At 36.1% G+C, this 23,410-nt stretch overlaps 1 protein-coding gene across 5 annotated transcripts in view; it reads left to right on the forward strand.

Moving 5' to 3' along the window:
• DACH1 (dachshund family transcription factor 1) overlaps positions 1–23,410 on the forward strand; it is a gene marked incomplete at its 5' end in the record, with an annotated part of 415,516 nt that overhangs the window by 204,282 nt on the left and 187,824 nt on the right. For 3 of the 5 annotated variants that reach the window (XM_082675572.1, XM_082675573.1, XM_082675575.1), the window contains one exon: positions 18,577–18,738. The exons of the other annotated variants lie outside the window; for them this stretch is intronic. In XM_082675572.1, coding sequence (XP_082531698.1) covers positions 18,577–18,738 — 162 coding nt within the window. The remainder of the gene's footprint in view (positions 1–18,576; positions 18,739–23,410) is intronic. 5 annotated transcript variants of the gene reach the window in all.

Below are 23,410 nucleotides of genomic sequence, written 5' to 3' on the forward strand. Positions count from 1 at the left end.
TCAAATATGTGTTTAAAGAACCTATGTGTGCCTGTTGGGGGTAGCTGAAAGTGCTTGACCTGTCAGTGGAGAAAGAGATATGCTAGCTTGGTTCTATCCTCTATTCATAATGTGAGACTGGGTTAGGAGATTCTGCTTTCCGAGACACTGCCAACTCTTATGTCTGAATCTGATAATTCGGTTACTATATATTTAAAATCTAAACTTATCCTTTGAGATTTTTGTTAGGTAATGTTGCTTGTGTCCATGCAACTGGATCTCTTTTTTGATGTGACTTTACCATAATATATGTCTTGTCATAAAATATCTTTGGAGTCAAGATGTATGTGTAATAATAATGTATAATGTAATGATAATGCAAATCCTTTTGTAGTTTTTGCAAAATATATATTCCCTTTGATTAGAACATATATTAAAATTGTTTCCATCATCTTAAAATCATTTTCCTTATGACATTGACTTGTGAATATTAGTGTCTTTTGATGTCAGAGGACAATAACAATAGCCTACATATATGGAGTGCTTTTGTTGTGCCATGCACAATTGAAGTTCATTGCGTGTATTCACTCATATGATTTTTTTAAATTAATTAATTTATTTATTTTTGGCTGTGTTGGGTCTTCGTTTCTGTGCGAGGGCTTTCTCTAGTTGTGGCAAGCGGGGGCCACTCTTCATCGCGGTGCGCGGGCCTCTCACTATCGCGGCCTCTCCTGTTGCGGAGCACAGGCTCCAGACGCGCATGCTCAGTAATTGTGGCTCACGGGCCCAGTTGCTCCGCGGCATGTGGGATCTTCCCGGACCAGGGCTCGAACCCGTGTCCCCTGCATTGGCAGGCAGGTTCTCAACCACTGTGCCACCAGGGAAGCCGCACTCATTTTGATTTTGATAACCACCATAATATGTAGGTACTTTTATCAGTCTTATTTCAAAGGCAGTTAAGTGAGTTGTCTAAGGTCGTTTAGTAAGTTGTGGATTCAAATTTTATACACTCTTGAAATTTGATCCAGAGTTCATTCATGCAAGTACTTATAAAATTCTTTATGAGGAATATGATTTTCTACCAGGTTCTGTTATTGATCCTGGGAAATACAGTTGAAGTAACAGATTCATGGGAGTGATGTCATGGGCCTGGCTCTGCCATTTGTTCTCCACAAGTAGTGTCAGCTCTGTCAGTAGTGGGGATAGTAATGCAAAAAAAGGCAGCGAAGGACCGTCTCTGATGGACTGATAGCAAGATGAAGGAACAAAACTGTCATTATGAAACACCTATGTCCATTTTTCACACATCCTATGTCATTTAATGTTCTCACCAATTCTGTGAGAGACAGGCAACACATGATCGTCTCTATTATAGCTGGGGTAAGTTAATTGAAATTGTCAGCAATTAGGTCTTGCAAACAGAGGCCATCTACCCAATGACAGAGGGTGGACCGAATCTCAGATCTTAGACTGCAAATCCTATATTCTTTGTCCGAAGCCATATTTCTGCTATTGCCCTCAATTTTTATACTTCATTAAACTTTTTCATTTTACTGTTGATGATAGCAAAGATGGAAGTGAGGAAGAGACCAAACAGCAATGACATGGCAATAGACGTGTGAATGCTTAAAGCTACTGTTGCCTCTCTCTCTCCCCTCAACCCTCTCAGTCAGTTTCTCTCTCTCTCATTCTCTTCCCTCTCTTCAGCTCTGCAGTTGCTGCTTCAAGTTTTCCTACACTGGTCTGCATCCTTAAGAAAAAAGAACATGAATCCAATTGTTTTAGTACTGTATCAAAACATTGAAAAATATCACTACCAGCTTTAGCCACTTCACTATCACGAGAAATATTTAAATGACTGTTTGATATAGCTCAAAAGTGACCAGTTCCTTGGTGTCAGATTCCGTAACAATTTATAAATTTGATTGTCCAGCAATCGAATGCAGGACAACATCTTATTATTCATTCTATAGGCATGCCATCTTATTATTTATTCTATAGATATCTCCAGCTAGATGTGGAAAAGGAAGCTCAAAGCAATTGAGTGCTATTTCATGTTTCTGTTCCTGGTAGCTCTAAATGTAAAACTCAAGGTCACTATTGTAATTTTATAGAACTTTTCTGTACAAGGACTTCATTATGAGAAGTAAAATAGTGCCTTGAGAAAAACAATGATACTATCCTCTGAATCTAGGTACATTCTCACTGTTGAGCAAGCATGGGACAGATTTAAAATGATGGAAGATTTAGAATAGCAATGTATTTGGGCTTCTATTTGAGGCTGTTGACAATTTTCTTCAATATTCCCCAATAAGCTTTTATTGCAGGTCTTGTTAGTTGCTACCCAATAACCCCTTATCAGTCTCTTCCTTTATAACAAAGCCCTAATTTTATTAAGAAATTCACATTTTTCTCCAACCATAAACTGGCATGATCAGGTGATATAATTATGACTAATGAGTTCTGAGGGGTGATTCGTTAAGGTGTCTCTTGAGAAAGAAGTCTTTGTGGGATAAAGAGAAATATATAGAATAAATAGCTCCTCACTTTTTTGCTTGGATGCCTAAAATTATTGTAGCCAACTTTCTAACATGGAGATATTTTCCAATATATTGAGGCTAGCAGAAAGGAAGTATGGAAATAATTTGGGTCCTCGACATGGTTGACCTACTGACTTAACCAACTCTAGCTGTGCTCCTGAAATTTTTTTTTAGAAGGACTGCTATGGTTTTAGGATTATATTATTATTATTATTATGTAATTTGGTGATTTTTTTCTTACTTGCTCTCTGCTTTCCCACCCAACTTCACAGCTCATGCCTTACAATGTAATGATAAAATATGTCAAGACTTCACATTTGTGACAGTGTGCAGATTGTTTCATTGTCATCCTAGTATCATTGTTATTATCATGTTTATAAAGTGATATGATAGTGTCAGATGACAGACATGAAGTCAAAATCACTTTCATTACTTAATATGATAAGCATGGCATCCCAACAAAATCAAAATTTGGCTGTAGCCTCAGGTATATTTAATGCTACCCATGCCTTTCCTGTTTTTTGTTCATCTGCTTTTTGCTTAGCAGTTTCTACCAGATGCCAGGATATTGGTAAATAGTAATGATATATATTCTGTGTTTTTTGGAATTTATCAGGATACACAATGAAATGGAGATTTTATTGTTTTTTTCCTTTCAGAGTTTAATCAGAGTGTATTTACTGCTGCAAGTGCAGACCTAGAACTTACTTTTCTCTCACTAAAATATTCAAGTGTGGCTTTCTTATGATTATTGCAAATTTTCAGGTACATTGAATAAAACAAAATAATATAGATCTTTTTCGCCACTATGTGATATACATAAATTCCTTTTGAGGTATTGTTAGTGTGTCTTTGAACACTTTGCAATTTTCCACATGACTAAAATTGACAAAAGATATGGATCTTTTGTAATAATGACTAAACTTGTACATATTGCTCAGATTTTCACACCAAAATGAAGAAAGCTGGTGGAATGGGTCGCTTGCGAAATACTTAACTTTTTAATGACATATATTAGACTCTCTGTGATTACCAACACTCTACTGTTGTCTTATTAGTCACTTTTTAGTGGCTGAAGAAAATTTGTTTTGACTGTCTCATTGTTTGGAAGAAAAGCTGTTGCAGAAGTTTTATGTCTGTTTTTGGTTCTGTTAAACTGGAAAGGGCATATTCCTGTCTCAAAGGCTTTTCTTCAAGGACTTACAAGCCAGAGCTCAGTGTCTGAGTTTGTTTCCAAACTTGAATTTCTCGAGTTTCAGAGAGACAGACTTCTATTAGGCCACCGGGCTAGCACAGCAATGTTTAGATATTATTTCAATCAAAGAACTGTGTTCCATTACTCTAGGATCTATGTCAAGCTGTGGATTAGGTTAAAAAACCAACAAAAGCTCCTGGTGGTTGAAAGATTATAAGTATTTTGCTACATTACTACATTGCAGGCATGAGCACGTTCTTTCAGGATTTTAGAGTTTCACAACGTTACAATTAATTAATTGTGTCTATCTAGGTAAAACACTAGTCAGAGTTACCGTCTGCACTTTTAATAAATCCTTTGAATTCCCTTGATCTTTCTTTTTTCTTATCCTCTCTGTGTACTGTAGCAAAACTTTCCCAAACCCATAAAACTTTGATTAATGGAATAAAGAATTAGATTTGAGATACCTGTTTTTGTTACTCTCCCATGCTTCTCTGACCTTGGGGTCACTTTCTAAATGTACCTCAGCCTTTTTCAAAAACTGGTAAATTAAATAAACTGAAATTTATATAAAGCATGACCATCCTTGCTGTTACTAAGTTCTTTATCCACAAATGTATACAACTAGCCATTTACTATACACATTCAAATACAGTGTTTCTGTTCTAGTAGTTTACGTTCCTTCATTTTCTTCACCTTTTCATTCTTTTGCTCCCCAACTACATGCATGCATACAAATTAGGTAGAAAATAGAGTGGGGCAAAAAAAATCGTTTATCATTGACAGTGTTTTTCACTGTAACCTTTGGGTAGCACTTCTTGCTTTCTTGCATGAAATCAAAAACTATTCATTGATTCTAAAACCCTCTACTAATTAATAACAACGAATTGCCTCACTCTGCTTCAGTTTCTGGATATCCAGGTTTAACTATGCTTTTGGAAAACCTGTGTTTTTATCCTCAATTTTCTATGCAAAGAACGCAACATTTTTTTCCATTCGGAATTTACATTAAATCATCTTTAATTTCTAGGTTTTCCACTTTCTCCTTAGTCTCTCTCTTTCTCTCTCTCTTGGCAAATATAGAAAAGAAGCAAAGTTGCTACTATCAACGTGCTTCAGCCTCGACCCTGGGAGAACTCAGTGTCTCCCAGCTGTGTGAAGTGTATCTCTTAGTAGGGACCCTGGTCTTGCTTTCACCTGGTGTTGCCAGTGTAAGCAGCTATCATGTTCGGATTCAAAGGTGACCCGAGATAGCATCCTGGGGACATGTCCCTGGAATGAGGTAGAGCCCAATTCTGTCCATGTGCTGCCAGGTGGGAAGAGGGTTGGGTGTCCTGTTGAGAGCGTTGTGATTTGTGGGTAGAATCTGGTAGGGGTGTCCAGTTCAGAGCATCAAGCCAACCCTCTTTCCTTTCTGTTTAAGAGTATCTAAAGTAAGATGCAGAACATGGCTTCTTCCCTTTCTCACAGCTTGGGTAACTCTGTTGGTGATGTGAGGATCTGTATCTTATTTATGCTGTGGTGTGGAGATTAAGATGTTGCAGTTGAGGCTATGATAACTTTTATACTCAATACAATGCCTCCTGAAAAAAGGAGGGTTTTTAAAATTTAATTCTTACTTTATATTGGGGTATAGTTGATTTACAATGTTGTGTTTGTTTCCAGTGTACAGCAAACAGATTCATGTATACATACCCACTTCATATCTAGAGATACATACAGACTGAAAGTGAGGAGATGGAAAAAGGTATTCCATGCAAATGGAAATCAAAAGAAAGCTGGAGTAGCAATACTCATATCAGACAAAAAGGGAGATTTAGTTCAGAAGAACTCAGTTCATTTTCTTCTCTAGAAAATAATGAAAAAAAAAAACTATTCACAGGCCATTGTTGGATGAGAGTATCAGCTAAAAACATAGACTTGTTCTTAAAAATTTTAATTGCATAATGATAACATGAATTATTTCACTGCTAGTATTTTTGATTCTGAAAATAAAAGAAGCATTTTTTTGGTGTGTCTAAAACAGGGCAGACAGTACATAGATAATGTACTTATTTACGATACATTTAATGAATTTTAAATCTACAGTGGACTTTGTGCACCAATGGTGAGATGAAAAAGCATCATTTAAGAGTTAGATTTGCAAAAACTACATGTCTTCTTCCTCCCTTTTGTAGTTTTACATTTAGCTACAGAGGTTGTTCTCTAAGATTCAACACCTAAATAATGAATTTTTTTATATTGTTCAAAGCTGACCTCTGCTTTTAGAAAAGTTTATCTGCACTTTCTCATCTGTTTAGAAACATACATTTTTGGTTAAGAGATCGAAGACAATCTCTCTTTGTCTTTTTTTTTTTTCCCCCCTGAGCTAGGGAGGTTGAGATAAAAAAGAATGACTGCTTTAAAAGTCACACATGGCTGTAATTTAAGATTTTTTTCCTCTCATTGTCCGTAACAGTTGAAAGAAACCTTCAATGAAAGTTTATTAACTAGGCCAATGCCTGAGGCAATAAAGGTTCATTTATTACCAGTTTCTTGGCTGTTTTTCTTCTTCTATTTTTCGGTTAAACTCATAGCGTAAGATAATACTTCACAAAATTAAACCTTTGACCTTCTGTAGAGTTAAGTCTCCTTTGATTAGATAAAGTAACAATTTATGGTCCAGCATGAGGTTGCACATGAAATGAATAATGCAATAGACTCCGTGTGGACTGAGAATCTATTGCTTTTGAAAAGATGAATGCTGTTTAAAGGGGGAAAAGTCCGCTTAAGTGTGTTGTCTTTATTCAGTGTGCACTTTAGCAATATTTCAAAAGGGTTTACTTCCAAGATAAAGTTATGTTTGAATTTTCTAATTCTCAGAAGGAAGATGTATGGCAAAAATACTGCTAAAAGCTTTGTAACTCTTTGTGGGACTGTCTTATGTGTGATTATGCCATGCACTCCAGGTATTAACAAAAGCTGAATTATAAAATAGTCGCATGAGGAAAATGACCATTGCTTTTACAAATGGAGTTCTATAATGATGGGACAATTAGCATAGCATAACTCGCGATAACATGATGAGCTACTATTAACATGACTTAAATTGATATTTGATAAGTTTTACCAACAAGAAGCAGAGCGACAAGAATAAAATAAAATCATAATAATATTAAGCTAGGTTCTTAATTTTTAAACCAACCCATAGGAGTTCAGTTTTTGGTTATTATGATATAGCAACTTTGGTGAATAACAGTAATGTTTTAAATTTTGTTTTGCTTAAGTCATGTTATACTTTTGAAATTCCATAACGCGTTGCCAGAAGAGTGATTGGATATGATTTTCCAGATATCCTCTCATTTTTCCACGTGCTCTTTTCAAAATTATTTGGCAAAATTGAGAAAAGTCTCAAATCAGTCAGTGAAAATATTGTATTGGGATTGTCTAATGACTCCAGAATAGATACACATGCTTTCAGACTCAGAGTTGATGTTTATTTCTATCTTCAGCTCCGTGGAGGTAGAGAGATGTGTACACAGCACAGGTTCGTGTTTCACACGAAGCTGTTGTGATTAGCTGGTTGTTTAAATTACTAATTGACATGCAGAAGTTGAATGCTTGAGAGAAGTGTTTTAGTTTTAGTTTGGTTTTTTTTCAATTAGCTTAAATTATTTAAGATGAATAAATCTACTGCAGTGATTTAGTTTCTTTTAATAGAATCTCATGGTACAACATAAATTAGGTCAAGAGAAGCCATTGGATCAGTGCAACTATAGACTTTGCTCATAAATGAAGAGATGTAAGGAAAATGGAAGATTTGCTCTGACTTACTACTGTTTTGAAATAAAGTAAAAGGTTCTATCGGAATGTACAAAAGACTAGCATTTATTGCCATGTTAGAAATTAGATATTTCTTTCTGTTGTAATGCTTTTGCAGCAAAAAAAAAAAAAAAAGAAAGAAATGAATAGTGCAATGCCAACCATTGGTAATTCTTTGACATCCACCTGCTCTGTTCGTAGGTGAGCTGGGTTGAATATATGCATCAAACCTCAGAAGGGAAATAGTTTTGAACATAGACAGCATTTATTTCCTGAACAATAAAGTACAAGTTTGCCTCAGAATCAGACAATTTAAGTAACTTGTCTAAATTACACTAAAAAAATTAAGTAACCTGACTATGATTACAAAGGCATGCCATGATTAAGGCTTCATGCCATCCTCTAGGAGATGGCGACCACTTGAGGCTATGGACTGAGAGCTATATTTCTTTGTAATCTTCCTTGTCACGTGGCAGTATTTATTTTTCTAAATTAATCAGGATTATTCTTTTCCATAGTCCAACTTTAAAACTGCAACTAAAATCCTACGTTTCCAAGCACTACAATTGGGCTCTCACACTTCATATTTTTCTTGAAATCACATAGGGAAAATACATTTCTTGTCGGCTGATTATGGAGATTCAATGAGATGGTGATATAAATGTAAGAACCCAATGACAAAAGTGTGAAGAATATATTGCTTCAAATAGTCCTTCCATTCCTATCCTATTGTTATTCAGTGAATATGGCTATATATTTTTCTCTACCCAAACCCTGACCTCTATTTAAAAAGTGTGTATGTGTCATTATATATATATAATGGTGTGTGTGTGTATATATATATATAGTAATATATATATATATTTCTTGAGTCTTTTCCTTTATATTACTATATCAGAAAAATTTTTTGGCCACATCGTCTCCAGCTATTTCTGTCTCATTGGGTAACTCCCCCAAACAAAACTTGCATGTAAAAATGACCACCTCTATTATAATTTTTTTCTCATATCCTCTCCTCACCAACAAGCACACACTGACAGAGCCCTACATGCTACCAGGATTCTGGAAAAAGAAAAAAAAGAGACTTATTGAAGTATCAAAGGAGTTAGAAGAGCATTTACATGGTGTTGAGAAAAGTAGGAGAACATTTGGAAAGACTATTCTTAGGCTGAAATGCCAGTGAGGTGACTTTGGCAGGAAATTAAATTTATGACACCGTTTCCTCTTTTCACTTATTATACTGCCTGAACTGTCACCAATATATTGACAAGTAGCCTCTTTTAAAAACATCCTTTCACAATGTCACATACTGTCAGCTACTCTCAGGTTGGTAAGAGCCACCTGCCTGGGGCCAATGCTTTGAGTAATTTGGGGTGATGAGTCATGTACATAGTAAGAAGTATTGGGCCTTAGACAAATATGAGAACATCCAATGCCCAGTTTAGTGGAGAATGGAATAATAATAATGAGAAGAGCACTTTAAAGAAAATTCAAGACAAATGTTACCTCTTTCAGTTTGGTTCTATTTATAATTTTTTCTATATTCAAGATATAGAGAGGAAAATAATTTATGTGCCTTTCTCCTTTTCCTTGTTGCTCTGTATCTAAAATATAGGACTCAGGGTAATATTATAAGCAATATATTTCACCAGTAGTACAGGTTAAAAGTTTTGTGCACAGAGTTGAATGACCGTTGTTTCTGTGGCAGATATATTCAAAATTTTATAAAACGGAATCACAACTGAACATTTAGGTCAGGTTTTTAAGTGGAATCAACTTATACTTGTGGCATCATCTGAGTGTCTGTAACCTTGGTTTCCTGTGCAATCCATAAGCTACTTGAGAAAAGAGGATTCATTTTCCTTCAATGATTCCATAGTTTACTGTATTCTGTACTTTTCTTTTTTCGCTTATTGACAGAGGCAGTGTGGCCAGTGCTGAAGTGGGAGTTAGGGGAATTGGGCTTAATCTATCATTATTTAATGGTGTGACTTTATAGAAATGATTAACCTCGCTGCCCCTAAATCTCATCATCAGTAAAATAAAAGGGTCGCAGTAGATAAAGTCTTTCTCATGTCTATGTTTTATAAGTCCAGACTCCAAGTGGCTGTTAAGAAATAGTTTTCTAAAGGTGGTAATGTTAACAGATAGAGTCGAAGTGAAAGTTATATATTCAAGACCTTGTTGTGTCAGGTTAAACTTTTCATAAATTATCTATTTTCTTATTTTAAATCATAGTAATTTAAACATTTGAATTGATTCTGTATCATCCTGATTCTATGAGTTAGTGATTAGAAGTTGAGTGTTTCAAAAACTTCCATGGAAGTTTCTCAGTGATTTTACATGTGGCCAAATAACATCAAGATGGAGTCCCCTCCCCCTGACTTCACTACTGCTATTTCTTCCTAAACTCTGGGAGACTGTAGATTTTAAGCTAATCAGAAAAGAATGCTAAACTTGATGTCTACTCGATTTATTAGTGATTATCAATATTATAATAAACTCTTTCTGTATATTTCTCCAAATTAGTAGTTTTTTTTGTTAAATGACACATTTAAAAATCTAATTTAATCAATTGAAAAACTGGAAACTGATATAGGGAGTGTTTCCATTAGCAGCCTCTAAGATCAATTTTCCTTTTCTCTGCAGAATATAAATGTGTTTCAAAGGGCAAGAAAAATCAGTCTAATGGACATTAGGAGACAAACTCACACTCAAAATCTTCAGTCTACCCTGCTTTACAATTAAGTTACTTATTCTAGTTGATTATCATTTCTGTTATTTCATCATTCAAGGGTGAGGACAGGCATAGTTCAATCACAATTTCTGTTTATTTAGAAAGTATTGAGAAATAAAATAACTGGGAAAATTAGTTTCAGTTTTTTAGACAGCTGGTATTTAAATAAGGATAGGAAGAAGACATGGTGGAAAAGGTACTGGTGTTTTCAAGTTGTTATATTGAGCCAACAGTTCTTCTAAGACTTGGAGTGATTTCAATTGAGTTGTAATTCAAACTCATGTAGAGCTTACAATGCACCTTCAACAGAGTTTTGCAAAGAGTCTATAGGATCTGTCAGGAACAGAAAGATTACTTCACAGTAATGACTGTTGAATTGAACTATGCTTTCTGATGTTTTACTTTCTGAATTGAATTGTTGGACAAGATTAATTGCACACAGTGAGAGTTTTAAATGAATGACTATGTAAAGCATTAAGTATCTCTGTAGGCCACTTGGGGGAGAAAAAGCTAGAAGGTTTAAATGAATAAATGTATTTAAGGCACAGAATGCCTGGGCTAATTTTAAAATTCCTTTAGTAACATCCTTTATTGAAAATAGAAACCCACTTTATTCATCTGTCTTTGTTATATTGCTCTAGCTGAAGTAATTTAATATTCCTGCTTTCCACTAATCTTGTAGTTCAACAGAAGTAAACAATAGGTTTCATAAATTAAAAATACACTCTTCTGAACATGCTTATAAGATTAAAAAAACAAGGCTGTAAACATTTATGACTGAAACAAACTAGATTGTTCAAATACTGCCATGATGTATCATGTATATCAATATGGCATTGATATCAGTTAGAATGCAAACAAGGTTTTAAATGATGTGCCCCTTCATTTCAGCTGGAGAATCCGCTTCACACCATCTGCCTATCAGATGGTTAGGAACCAGGGCTGCGTATTAATGCCACATGTTCGATTTTCCTCCTTCTTGTAATGGTTAGATTCATATTGCTAATAGCTGTGCATGAGCACTGTCGATGAAATTTCTGTGATGGTGGAGTGATGAGATATTTATAAGCTGCCTGTCTCCCTGAATAAGCAATAGGAAGAATGCCAGACATAAATAACTTATCAATTCCAGAATATTAATAATAACTACTATTGGCTATAAATGAGTGCATGTTAGAGTACTTTTTTCTACATTTGGGTAAAGTGACATAGCCTAATAAAAAGTCTATCATATGGAAGCTTTGAATGCTTACTATCTCTTGCTTATAACTAATTTTATTTAGCCATTAGGTCTTGGGAAATGCATTTTATATGGAATGTGATGTAAAAGTAGACAACATATCAAACATTTGGAAGTCATCTTGATGTCTTTGAAACCAAAGATCAAAGATTAGCCCTTTCAAGTTAATGAGCAAACAAACAGATCAGAGAAAGAATTTGACAGCAATATGTCTCTTTTATTGATATTTATAATCTATAGTTGTAATCTGCTCTTTATAACTAGGGGTATTAACTTATTTGAAAAAATAGAATGGGGATACTTTTCCCTTTTTAGAGAAAGCAATCAGGATTGTATAACAGCATTTGAAGGATTTAAAGGCTGTTTTGATGAAAGTTGAGAGCAGAAGAAAAATGCTATCTTTGCAAAGCAAAATAAGGCTCTCAAGGAATAATAATGCCTGCTTCCCTCCCAAATGATAAACCCATGGATTGGTCTCAGGATATTGAATTGAAGTAGCAAAGGGTTTGTATCAATATAGCACAGAGTGGAGACAGTCATTTTATGATAAATTTGATCAGTGTAGGCTACTAAATCAAATAATTTGATAGAAGCATGATTTTCAGGTGTCCATTTGTCAAATGTTTAAATTTTCACCATACACTGTTAGATAACTTTTGTCATATTTGCATTTTTGTGAATAACTGAACAAAGGTAAAACTAAATGACATGATGGATATTACAGGTTACTTGATAATATTTACTACCATTTTCAGAGGGCTTAGTATGTGCCCATGCTGTTGTGTACATTATTTTATCTTTATTCCCCACAATACTGCTATGAGGTCAGAACTGATATCTCTGCTTTAAAGACAGGAATTTGGAAGCCTTAGGAATTACATAACTTGCTGCAGTAGTTCATATAAATTTGATGCATGTTGTCCAAAGTTTGTATGGCTTTTTGGAGTGTTTTGTTTTCCAATGACTTTATGTTTACTCCTTATATGATAGTGAGTTTACATAGCTAGGAATTTCCATGCCAGTCACTGTTTCAACAAGAACTTTAAAAGGTTTTCATGGACCATCAAAAAATAAAAGTACAAGTAGGGCTTTCCCGGTGGCGCAGTGGTTGAGAGTCCGCCTGCCGATGCAGGGGACACGGGTTTGTGCCCCGGTCTGGGAAGATCCCACATGCCGCGGAGCGGCTGGGCCCGTGAGCCATGGCCGCTGAGCCTGCGCGTCCAGCCTGTGCTCAGCAACGGAGAGGCCGCAACAGTGAGAGGCCCGCGTACCGCAAAAAAAAAAAAAAAAAAAAAAAAAAAAGAAAGGAAAAGAAAAAAAAGTACAAGTAAAAGAAATCTATAAGCCAAGATAAATATAAAGAATTTCTAACAATAGCTGGTTAAAAAAGTAATATAAAATTTGCTCTGAAGGAGTAGAACAGAATGGAGCCTGCTGCAATGAGTTTGTAGCATAATTCAAACACTACTATGACAAGCTGTTTTTCTAAATGTATGTAAAAATCTACTCATTCTTTTGAATTGTAAGTGGTAGAGTTCCTGAAGATCAAGTAGAAAAAAAAGAAGCCTAAATATTTTTGCATGACATAAGGCCTATGGGCTTTAGCCTAAGTTTGATGTACAGTCCCTGTTCTGAGGGCCAAAAGAAGGTCTACGAGTTGCACAGTATATGACTTATTATCCTTTCTCTGAAGGAAAACATGTTTTTTAAACCAACTATCTCTCAATACATTATTTTATCAATGGCAAAAGAATTTTAAGTATACATTAAAGTTTCCCCATTGCTGATGATAAAATTGGATTTAGAACCTTTTAAAATAAAATGAAATTATACTACATTTGACTTCTCAGTTTAGTGTATGTTTTTGTCTTTGTGTGTGAGATACTATAATTGTTCTTGGAAAGTGTAAAAAGAAAGTTTCGTGAGGTAAAATAGATGGGTTAATCATTCCTAAGTGTAAGAAAACCTTTGTTCATTTATTTGTTTCTTCACCATACACACACACATGCATTACGTAATATATATGTAATTTTTCTCTCAATGAGAGAAGGAAATCTGGTGAAAATTTTACCTGATTGAAGAATCTGGAGAAATTACCCAAGCTGTTTAATTAACAATTACTGTATATACCAAATAGATTCGTATATGTAAGTGGTTGGTTGAGTTAATAACGTGCATGACTACTGGATCTATAACACACAGAAGTGCTGTGTTACCTGGCTGGCCTCCTTGCTTCTGCTCTGCAAGGGTAGAGGCGCAGAAGACTCATTTTTCCAAAGTCTGCATCACACTACAGCAGTATGTCTCAGATTCTGATTATTGGTCCGACCTGTTTTGTATTTTAACAAGTTTCCTTGTTGATTCTTAAGCATACTCACTTTCAGAAACCACCACAGAGATGATCTACCTAGCTAAAAAGCTTTTACTGTAAGGTGTAGACACACTTTAATAATGTACACTACTGTCATCAAATAATCTAAGGGCAGGGAGCATCAGAATCAAGCTACTGAAAGATAAAAATACAGATTCCTCAGTCCATCTCAGAGATAGGGTCTATGAATGTGGCCCCAAGGAAGATAACCTTCAACTTTACCACACTCTGCAGCTGTATTTGATGTAGATTATCACTTGGAGAAACGCTGGATTACCTAGTTCTAAGGGAAAAATGGCTTGTTTTGATTAAGAAGAGTTAAAAGCAGTCATAAATTCACTGCTTCAGGGTGGGATATTGAAGGAGAATATGCTGAAGTCTGATTATGAGGCAGGTGGAGAAGAGTTCTAAGTGAGAAAGTGCTATGGACGGAGGAAAAGTGTGTGGTAAATGTTATGGGTTGCCAATGTTTACACAAGCAGACCATTCTTTTCTTAAAAATTTTTATTTCATTTTGCAGTATAGTTGATTTACAATGTTGTGTTAGTTTCAGGTATACAGCAAAGTGATTCAGTTACATATATATATATATATATATACCTTTTCATATTCTTTTTCACTATAGGTTATTACAGGATATTGAATATAGTTCAGTATGGCTCAAGGACCTATACAGCAGGTCCTTGTTGTTTATTTTATATATAGTAGAGTGTATCTGTTAATCCCAATTTGCTAATTTACCCTCCATCCCACCTTTCTCCTTTGGTAACATTGTTTGTTTCCTAAGCTGTGAGTCTGATTCTGTTTTGTAAATGAGTTCATTTGTATCATTTTCTTAGATTCCACATATAAGTGCTATCACATGATATTTGTCTTTCTCTGACTTACTTCACTTGGTATAATAATCTCTAGGTGTATGCATGTTGCACAGGTAGAGCATTCTTGATTGCGTAGGAAGTGTTTTTACGATGTGAACTCTCTATGAAGTATAGACCAAAAACTAGTGTTATTTTGTGAATTTATTACACTTATTTTTTCAAAGGCAGCTTCAATAGGGAACAAACTATACAATGGGACCTCTTTCTAGAGTGAGTGCATAGATTCTAAAATAAGTTTTTACTAGAGACAGCAAGTTGGAGGGAATTTGAGAATTACATAAGAGATTTGAAAGGGCCATGGCAAGGCCAACAGGAAGTGCAATCAATGCAGAGGTGAGTGTGAGACTTTCATGATTCTCTCCAGTCCTAGGCAGATGTAGCTTTGGAAAGTAAATGCTTTTTATTAAATTAATGAGATTTGCTACTCCTAGTATATTTACATTGACTGTAATATGAACATAATGTTTTAAATTACTTACATGGATATTGTCAAAATAATGCCCATATTTCTCCTGTGGCTTTCCATGTAATCCAGTTTGAGAAGTGTTTTTTCATTCAGTGACAATTTGTGCCAGGCTTTGTGCTCAATGTTTGGGATACATATACTAAGAAAGTATTTCTGTCCTTTCAGTGTTATAACCTAGTCGGAGGAGCTAGCCCTACACCGACCCCCCTGAGCAACACCCCCCGCCCCAAAAAAAGGAGCAATAAAGAGTTTGAGTGAGTTTCTGTTCTCAGATTGCACATTAAAGTGACCTGAGGAACAGTAAAATCAACCAAAATATACAGATGGATGTGTCCGAACCAGAATCTCGGTTGGTAGGACTCAGTTCTTTGCATGGTTTTAAAGCCCTGTGGGTGATTCTGATGCACAGAGAATGCAGACTTTCATTCAACAGGGCTGAGAACACAACTAAGTGGACCACTAGCTCTACTCTTGAGGAGTAGGGTGGAGAAGGTCAGCTCTTTAAAAGAAGTGAGTCTTAGGCTGATTCTTGAAGTGTTGGAGCTCTTTCCCAGGTAGATTGAAGAGTCAGGGTCCTGAGCCTGCTCCTCCTAGAGCATCATATTTAAGCCTCATGACAGATGCAAGGACAGATCTGGGGCAGGGGACTAGAGAGATTTTCTAGAAAGTCTGAACAGCATGTGCAAAGTCTGGCTTGAAAGAGGAAATGTAGTCCACTAGAGGTTGTGAAAGACCCCTATATGTCTGGAGCACACAGAGCAAAGGAGACCTGGGGGAAAGATAATGCCACACAGATAAGCAGGGTACTTGAGCACACAGGGCCCTGACAGACACATGAAGCACCCACCTTGTTCCTCAGAGCAGGCATCAAATGCCAGGGTTAGCTTTTTGTTTTCATAAGGTCACGTTGACTGCAGTATGAATCATAAGAGATTGGAGGTAGGGAAAGTGGAAGCTGTTAAGAAATAATTACAAGACTCCAGGGAACAAAAAGTGGCAGCTTACACTAGGGGAAGCCAGGGGAGATGGAGAAAATTGTCTGAGTGTGAAAGCTATTAAAGAATTAAATTTGAGAACCCATCAAACAGTTAGGTGAGTTAGTGAAACTTAAATCAGCAACTGTTGCAAATGTCATAGCTTTCTTCTTGCTTTCATGAAACTGGACTGAAAATAGAATATTTCAAAAGTATTATGGTTATAGCATGTGTGTGTCACATACACATCTATCTGTTGGAATTTGCATTAGAAGTGTAAACCTAAGGGGGAAAAAACTGTCAAATGGAAAAAGAGAAGAGTACCATAAATAAGATCAGATAAATAATAAAATTGTGAAAAACATTTTTAAAAGTCAAGGGTTAATGCCGGCAGCTGAGGAGAAGCAGGATACTTCTAGCTGAGGGAGGCTGCAGCCAGCCCACTGTATCCTGCTTGAGTCATAGCTAGGACTGGGCTTGACTTGCTGCAGTAAAAACTAGAACACAAGGCCTGCCTAGTTTTTACTAAACATTATGTGGCATTCTTCACATAGTTTATCTTATTTAATCCTTCTATTATCCCTTTGTGAATAAGATGACTTTACAGATGAAGAAACCATACTTAAGAAGATTTTATAGCTTGTGTAAGGCCATATCAAGCATAGTTATGTTTCATGCTACTGAGCTTGATTCAGATCTATCCAATAATAACAATCATATCTCAAGTGGTAGTTTTTTCTTTCTTATTTGAATACTACGGAACAAGATTTACCTGCCACATAAATCAAAGATAAAGACCCTAGATGTGTCATAAATTGGATATGGGACAACACCAGGCAATGAAGGGAAAGGACAAGTGGGATGTTCACATTGGTGACAAGGCGAAACTGAGGAAGAGAGATTTTCTGGGAAACACAAAGAGAATTTTAAGAGAACAGGAAAGAAAATCTTCTGAAACATCTTTGAAGGAAATGAGTAACTGGGGAGAAAATTCAATCATAGGAAGATGAGAGAATCAGTTCAAGTTGGGACTTAAAAGGCAATAAGTGTTCAGTCGAGACCCAGATGAATTCTTTGAGTTCAGATCAGTGCCTTTTTAGGGGGCAGTTACCAGTTTGTCATGCAAAGAGTCAGTCTGAAGGTCTTGTTGCGTTGGGGTGAAAGTTGTCAAGGTCTCTTTGGTCTGATCTGAAGGAAAGGTGAAGTATTCTCCTAACCTCAAAAAAGAAAAAAAAAAAAAAAAAAAGCAGAGGTTTCTAGGGAAAAAGACCTTCTAATTCCTGAGGCTGCAACTTATTTGCTATAGTAACTAGAAGTGGGGAGGAAAAGAGGGAGAGAGGTTTCAGTCTCAAATCCACCAGCTGCAAGTGGAAATAAATCATACATAAATTCAAAGCAGGCTGAAGCGCTGTAGCCAGAAATTCTGAAGCAACATAGCAAAAGGAGTATGAGGGTGTGTGTGGGTGTGTGTGTATATCCTCTCATAGACTGTCAGAGTTTTAGAGTTAGCAGAGATCATTCACACGTTTCAGTGTCTTTCATTTTGCAGATGAAGGATGTCGGATGAAGTGAATTGACTCGGTAAAAGTTCACACGTTTAAGGAAAACAAATCGCTCCTGTGCTCCAAAACCTCTGCTGGTTACCTAGAGCCTGTACCTAAAGCCAGGTCTTCACTTTCTGATCTTCCGTATCTGGCCTCAAACTATTTTTTCTAATCTCATGATCACTGCCACCTCCCGTTTTCTGGATGAACAGAGACAAACTTTCTGGAGACGGTGTGGCATAGTGGTTAGAAAGGTCAACTCTGGGACTAGAGTACTGGAGGATGACAAGTAGGGGAAGTGAATCACAGGACTAGAATGTTCCAGACAAAGGCAATGGCAATTGCAAAAGCACGGGCTTGAAGAGGCAGGGCACGTGTGGGTACTGGGGCCACGTTCAGCATAGGGGGAGTATGGCATGAGAATAGGGAAACTTTGGGTGATTAGGTAGGTTTCCAATTTTAGTGAAAAGCTTTGTGAGTTAAGCTAAGCAGTTCAGATTTCCTCCACCACCACCACCACCCACCCCCCCTGTAGGCAGCTGTAGAGGATTTGGAGCCAGGAATGACATGTTCAGATGGGTTTGTTTGAGGGCGAATTCTGTCTGCATTTCTACTACTCTCCTTCTGTGTACGAATCATGCTTTTGCTAATATTGAATATGGGAGTTCGGAGAACACTCTATGATATCAACATAGTTTCACTGGTTAGCTGGGAATGAATATATGATATCAGAGTACTGCATAAAGGAAGCAGATACTTCAATATGTTGTATATGTGTTTTATAAAGCACATGGATTCTTACATGAAAAATCAGAATTTGAATTACCTCATTTTTAATTTATTCTTTGAAGGTTTGACAGCAGCAGCTGCAGCAGCTGCCGCTGCTACCAATGCAGCGATCGCCGAAGCAATGAAGGTGAAAAAAATCAAATTAGAAGCTATGAGCAACTATCATGCCAGTAGTAACCAACATGGAGCAGATTCTGAAAATGGGGACATGAATTCAAGTGTCGGTAAGTTTTATGTTCACTGAAACTTACTGTGATCATTTTGCTACTCAATGACTTTCTTTTCCAGAACAAAATTATTGGCTACCTGTTCAAGAAGTTGGACCCTTTAGCTTTGAAAATAGTGTACATTTTGAAGAAACCACTTAGCCTAACAACACACACTCTAAATAAATAATTAGCAACATTATTTTTAAATGTAGGCATTAACTTTATGTCTGCAACCTCTACTGTAAGAATTCAGTTAACATCTTTCATAATACAAATAAGTTCTAATAGTCAGAATTCAAAAATATTTATTATAGGTAAGATGGCAGAAGAATATTTACAAACAAAACCACACACTAGTTTTTTTATTCTTAACGCATTGGTTATCAAATAAGAAATGTGCCTTAGCAGCAAAACATATAAACTTAATCTTTCCATGTACTGCCAAGAATAAGAATTATGCTGATAATTAATTCTTTCTGTATACATCCATTATCAGTTTCTCTTATTTAAAAAATGCCACTTTAATTTCTTAATTTGATCTTTTTCTTTCTTGAGGTATGGAGGGATGGAAAGTTAACCATTACTGTTTAAACCAAAAAGGAACAGCTTTCTCTTTGCAGAATTAATTTGGGTAATTTGTTTTGTCAAACACAACTTCAAATGAGAGTTAAATTTTTATTGATGATATCTTTAGCGTCTGTGTGTTTGTGACATAAAACATTTTTTTCTGCCACTGCACTGTATTATTTCCCTTTAAAATGTAGAAATCATGCTCAAAATATAATTGAGCAAGAGAAATTTGGATGCAAGATGTACACAAGACTATATCCAACATACATGTTCATGAGGGACACAATAATTTATGGAAGTTCAATTAGATTTCCTTTTCTGTGCAACATTTTAACAGATTATTTCTTTAGCTAATCAGCAGCTCCCTACTTTCAGTCCATTGACCTACAGGTAGGGGGCGTGTATGAAGGAATACTGTGGACTTCAGTGATAGTCATTTTCACAACTGTTCATGGAATCATGTGCTAGATATGAGTAACCTAGTAGGAAGTAATTTTAAAACATATACACAAAACACAAAATACCACCACTTCAGTGATGCCAAAGAGCAGCTTCTAATGTAAAAAGGGGAAAAATAGAACTTTTCAACAGAACTAGACAAGAGAAATAGAAAAGGAGAGGCGTTAATGGCTTTGACTTGAGAGTATGATAAAGAAGGAGGTAGCAATTCTTGGACAAAAAGATGTGGAAGAAAGCCAAAGACACGGCTCAAAATCTGAAAAGGACTAAGGGAAGTGCCAGCATTCGCATTTGCAGTGCTTCTATTGAGAAGATGGAGGGCGATGGATGCTTTAGGGCATAGTTTACACACATCAATTTAAACTTTTAAAAGTTAAAAACGATACTGAAGTAAAATGAAGGAATTGTAATTCTGTTTTTAGAACTATTGACTACATATTATTTTAAAATACTAGTCTTTTACTTTGCCCAGTAAAACAGAGCAAAATTGGACACTTTTAAAAACAAGTAATTGGCCACTCTAAACTATAGTTGTGATTCCAAAGCATAATTTAGATTGTTTTCAAAATTTTAGGAGAGTAAGCCTTTAATGTGGGCTGTTGTTGGTAGCTGGTGTTGTGAGGAGGGATCGTTAAGTTAGGCAATTTAATAACACTTGAACAAAATATATTAAAACATTATACCTCTGTCAAATTTCCTGAGCAGCAGAACAGAAGCTGGCTTTGGAGAAACCAACAGGCATAAGATAAAGAGACCATAGCTCATAATTAAGTGTTGGCATACACTTAATATTTGATATTATGGAATAATACTTGCCCTCTGACCAAATTGTGCTTATCATAGTTATTTGGATAGCTAGACTATCATAATGACTTAAACTAAGAAACAATTTAAATTTGCTTTTTAGTTGGAAGAAATCACTTTTCTTCCATTAAGGTATTCACTTGCTAGTTTATATTGCTTCTTTTTTTTTTTTTTTTGACACCCATCATCCAATTTGAACCAGAAACGGAAATTTATTTGAATTTTCCTAGAGGGTCTTAATATTTTGAGATTGTGTTAACATTAGTGCCATTGCTAGTCCCTAAAGCTCATGGATCATGTATGTTAGAAATCTGTAGCTGATTTGGGGGGAAACGTTATCCATTGTCATTTTTATTCTATTCTCACACAATACTGTCCTCTAAGAATTTGTGATCTATTACCCTTCCTGAGCACACCCCCTGCCCCCTTCTTCTTTACCTAGAGATCAGGGAAAGGGAGTTTAGGGGAGGGATGGGGTAGAGTGGGGGAAGGTACAGAGCAATGGTGGGGATGGGAGGTTGAGCTTGCATAGATCACGGCAATTTTGAGCAATTGCTTTAAATGGACTCCAGTCTTCTCTGGTTCTGAGGATAGTGCCTGCCTCATGGTAAGTGTTCAATAACTATTTGCTCCGTGACTTTGGAAAGTTATGTGAACTTTCTGAGCCTTGCATTCCACATCTGAAAAATGGCATAGAAAATAGTATCTGCATCGTGAGAATGAAAGGAAATCATATTTGACAAGTGCTTATCATTTTATTCATTACAGTGTCTGTTTATCACATTTTTTTGGTCACCCATAATGTTAGTCATGTGGGTATTGCTTTTGTTATTATTTCTCCCAACTTACCCTCCTGAAAATCACCTTCTTCCTCTTTTTACAGCCACCGACTGCTTCCTCCTCTGTTTTCCTATTCTCTCTGCTAGGTATTATTTGTTAAGCTGCAGGCCTGTGAGGAAATTTGGGGGTAGCTGTGACGTCATTTGGATTTTGTTGTATGTTTGATTTTAGCTTATTCTAGGAACACAAAAATAATCCTAACACAGCCTCAGCACTCAAGGGGCGTACACTCCTATGGGTAGGGTGGTTAAGTAAGCAGACAGTCATAACAGGATGCGGTGGATCCCCCAGGAACATCAGCTAGCACGAGGCGCTTAGGAAGTGGTATTGAAACCTATGAATTCCAGGAGGTATCCCAAGAATCTCAGAAGCCTTATATTTCAGATTACAAATGTACAGCTCTCACGAATCTGTCACTTGGCCCTTGGAAGTAGCGAAACCCCTCAGAGAGGTGCTACTTAAATGATGTATTGTTACTACTCAGCCCTGCCCAAATCCAGTGACATTTCTGAAGTCAATTCAGGATTCTATTTTCCCTTATACTCATCTGGCTCACGCGTTATTTAAATGTTTCAGGCTTCTCTATGTAGAAACACTGTTTCCCCCGCCCCACTTCCTTACTCCTTGGTTGTAAGTAAATCCTTAGTGCTGCTAGAAAATAGAATTTTTTCTTTGCTTGGTTTCATTTCATTTGGCTTGATGAGGTGAAGGAATATTCTTATTATAGAAGAACCTCTCTAGTTCTTAATATGAATTGTAAAAATTAGCCAGAAAAAAAGGTGTTTGAAGAAACCTATGACACTGACAAATAATTATTTTATATCCCAATTTTACGTGGTAACCTTGAGCTTGCATCTTTCCAACAGAATGATAACTTTAGGAAGAAGTGAGGACTTCAGGATAGATCTGAGTGAGGCATCAGCAGGCTGAGTAAAATATATGGCTGTGTCGCCATTCTCCCTCATCCACAATCAATTGGATTCTTTTAGTTTAATATTTACTTGCTAAGATGAGATGCTAGTCTGCATGGTGATAAACAGTCTGCTCCTGGCATCTGAAGGTGACCTGTCAGTTCATATGGACAAATCTCCTGCTTACTGAAATGTACAAAATAAATCATTAAAGCAGGCAGGTGCTCATTCCCAGATTTAAATCACCATAGATTTATGATTTGAATTAATGCTTCATTTGGCCATAGAAATAGATGCTGAGACAAATGATATGCACTGGTTGGGGTTTCCATACTGTAGCCATCCTGATATTGATTACTGAGATGTCTTTGCAATCTCTTGTTTATATCAAGTACTATCTTGTGACAGGTTGGCTGATATGAGCTACATTGCAGATAAGAAGGAAAAATGTCCTGGATTCTTTTTAGTGGCAACGCTATCCACAACATACAGGCCAGATAAATTGCTATTTTTTTGCTTTAAGGACTGATCTACATAACCAGCTTAAAAAATGCTGCTTGGAAATTGGGACTGGGATATTGGAAAAGCAGAATTTAAAACCGGTGAACTCAAGGTCAATTTCATAGTCTCTATAGCTATGTTTTATCTGCTTATCTTCTTTTTTTGGCATCATGCACATTTTTGAAGGTACTAAATTAATCACAATCGATTTAATCTAAATAAAGGAAACTTAATTTTACTTCTAGGTTTTAACTGCTATGTAAATATTGACATAGTGAGCATCTCTTAGTAGTTTCTCTGTTATTTAAATGCTTGCTAAACCTAATATCTTACCCCCTTAACTAATGACAACAAAGGAAACGACTCTAAAGATAAATATGTTAAATATTATTCCCAAGTGCAAGAGTTTGTGGACTATAATTTACCAAGAGGCAGGAAAAGACTGTATTTTTACTTCTCTTAACATTTTATTTAAGGAAAACACTATGTACACAGTTTAAAGAATACTCGGAGGATTTAAGAGGGACCTTTGCCACAAGCTAATATCTGACTCATAGAACTGGTAAACAGCTATCAACAATAGTAGATTGCTTGCTTAGTAG

Source organism: Grampus griseus (assembly GCF_964374135.1).
Source record: "Grampus griseus genome assembly, chromosome: 18".
NCBI classification, from domain to species: domain Eukaryota; kingdom Metazoa; phylum Chordata; class Mammalia; order Artiodactyla; family Delphinidae; genus Grampus; species Grampus griseus.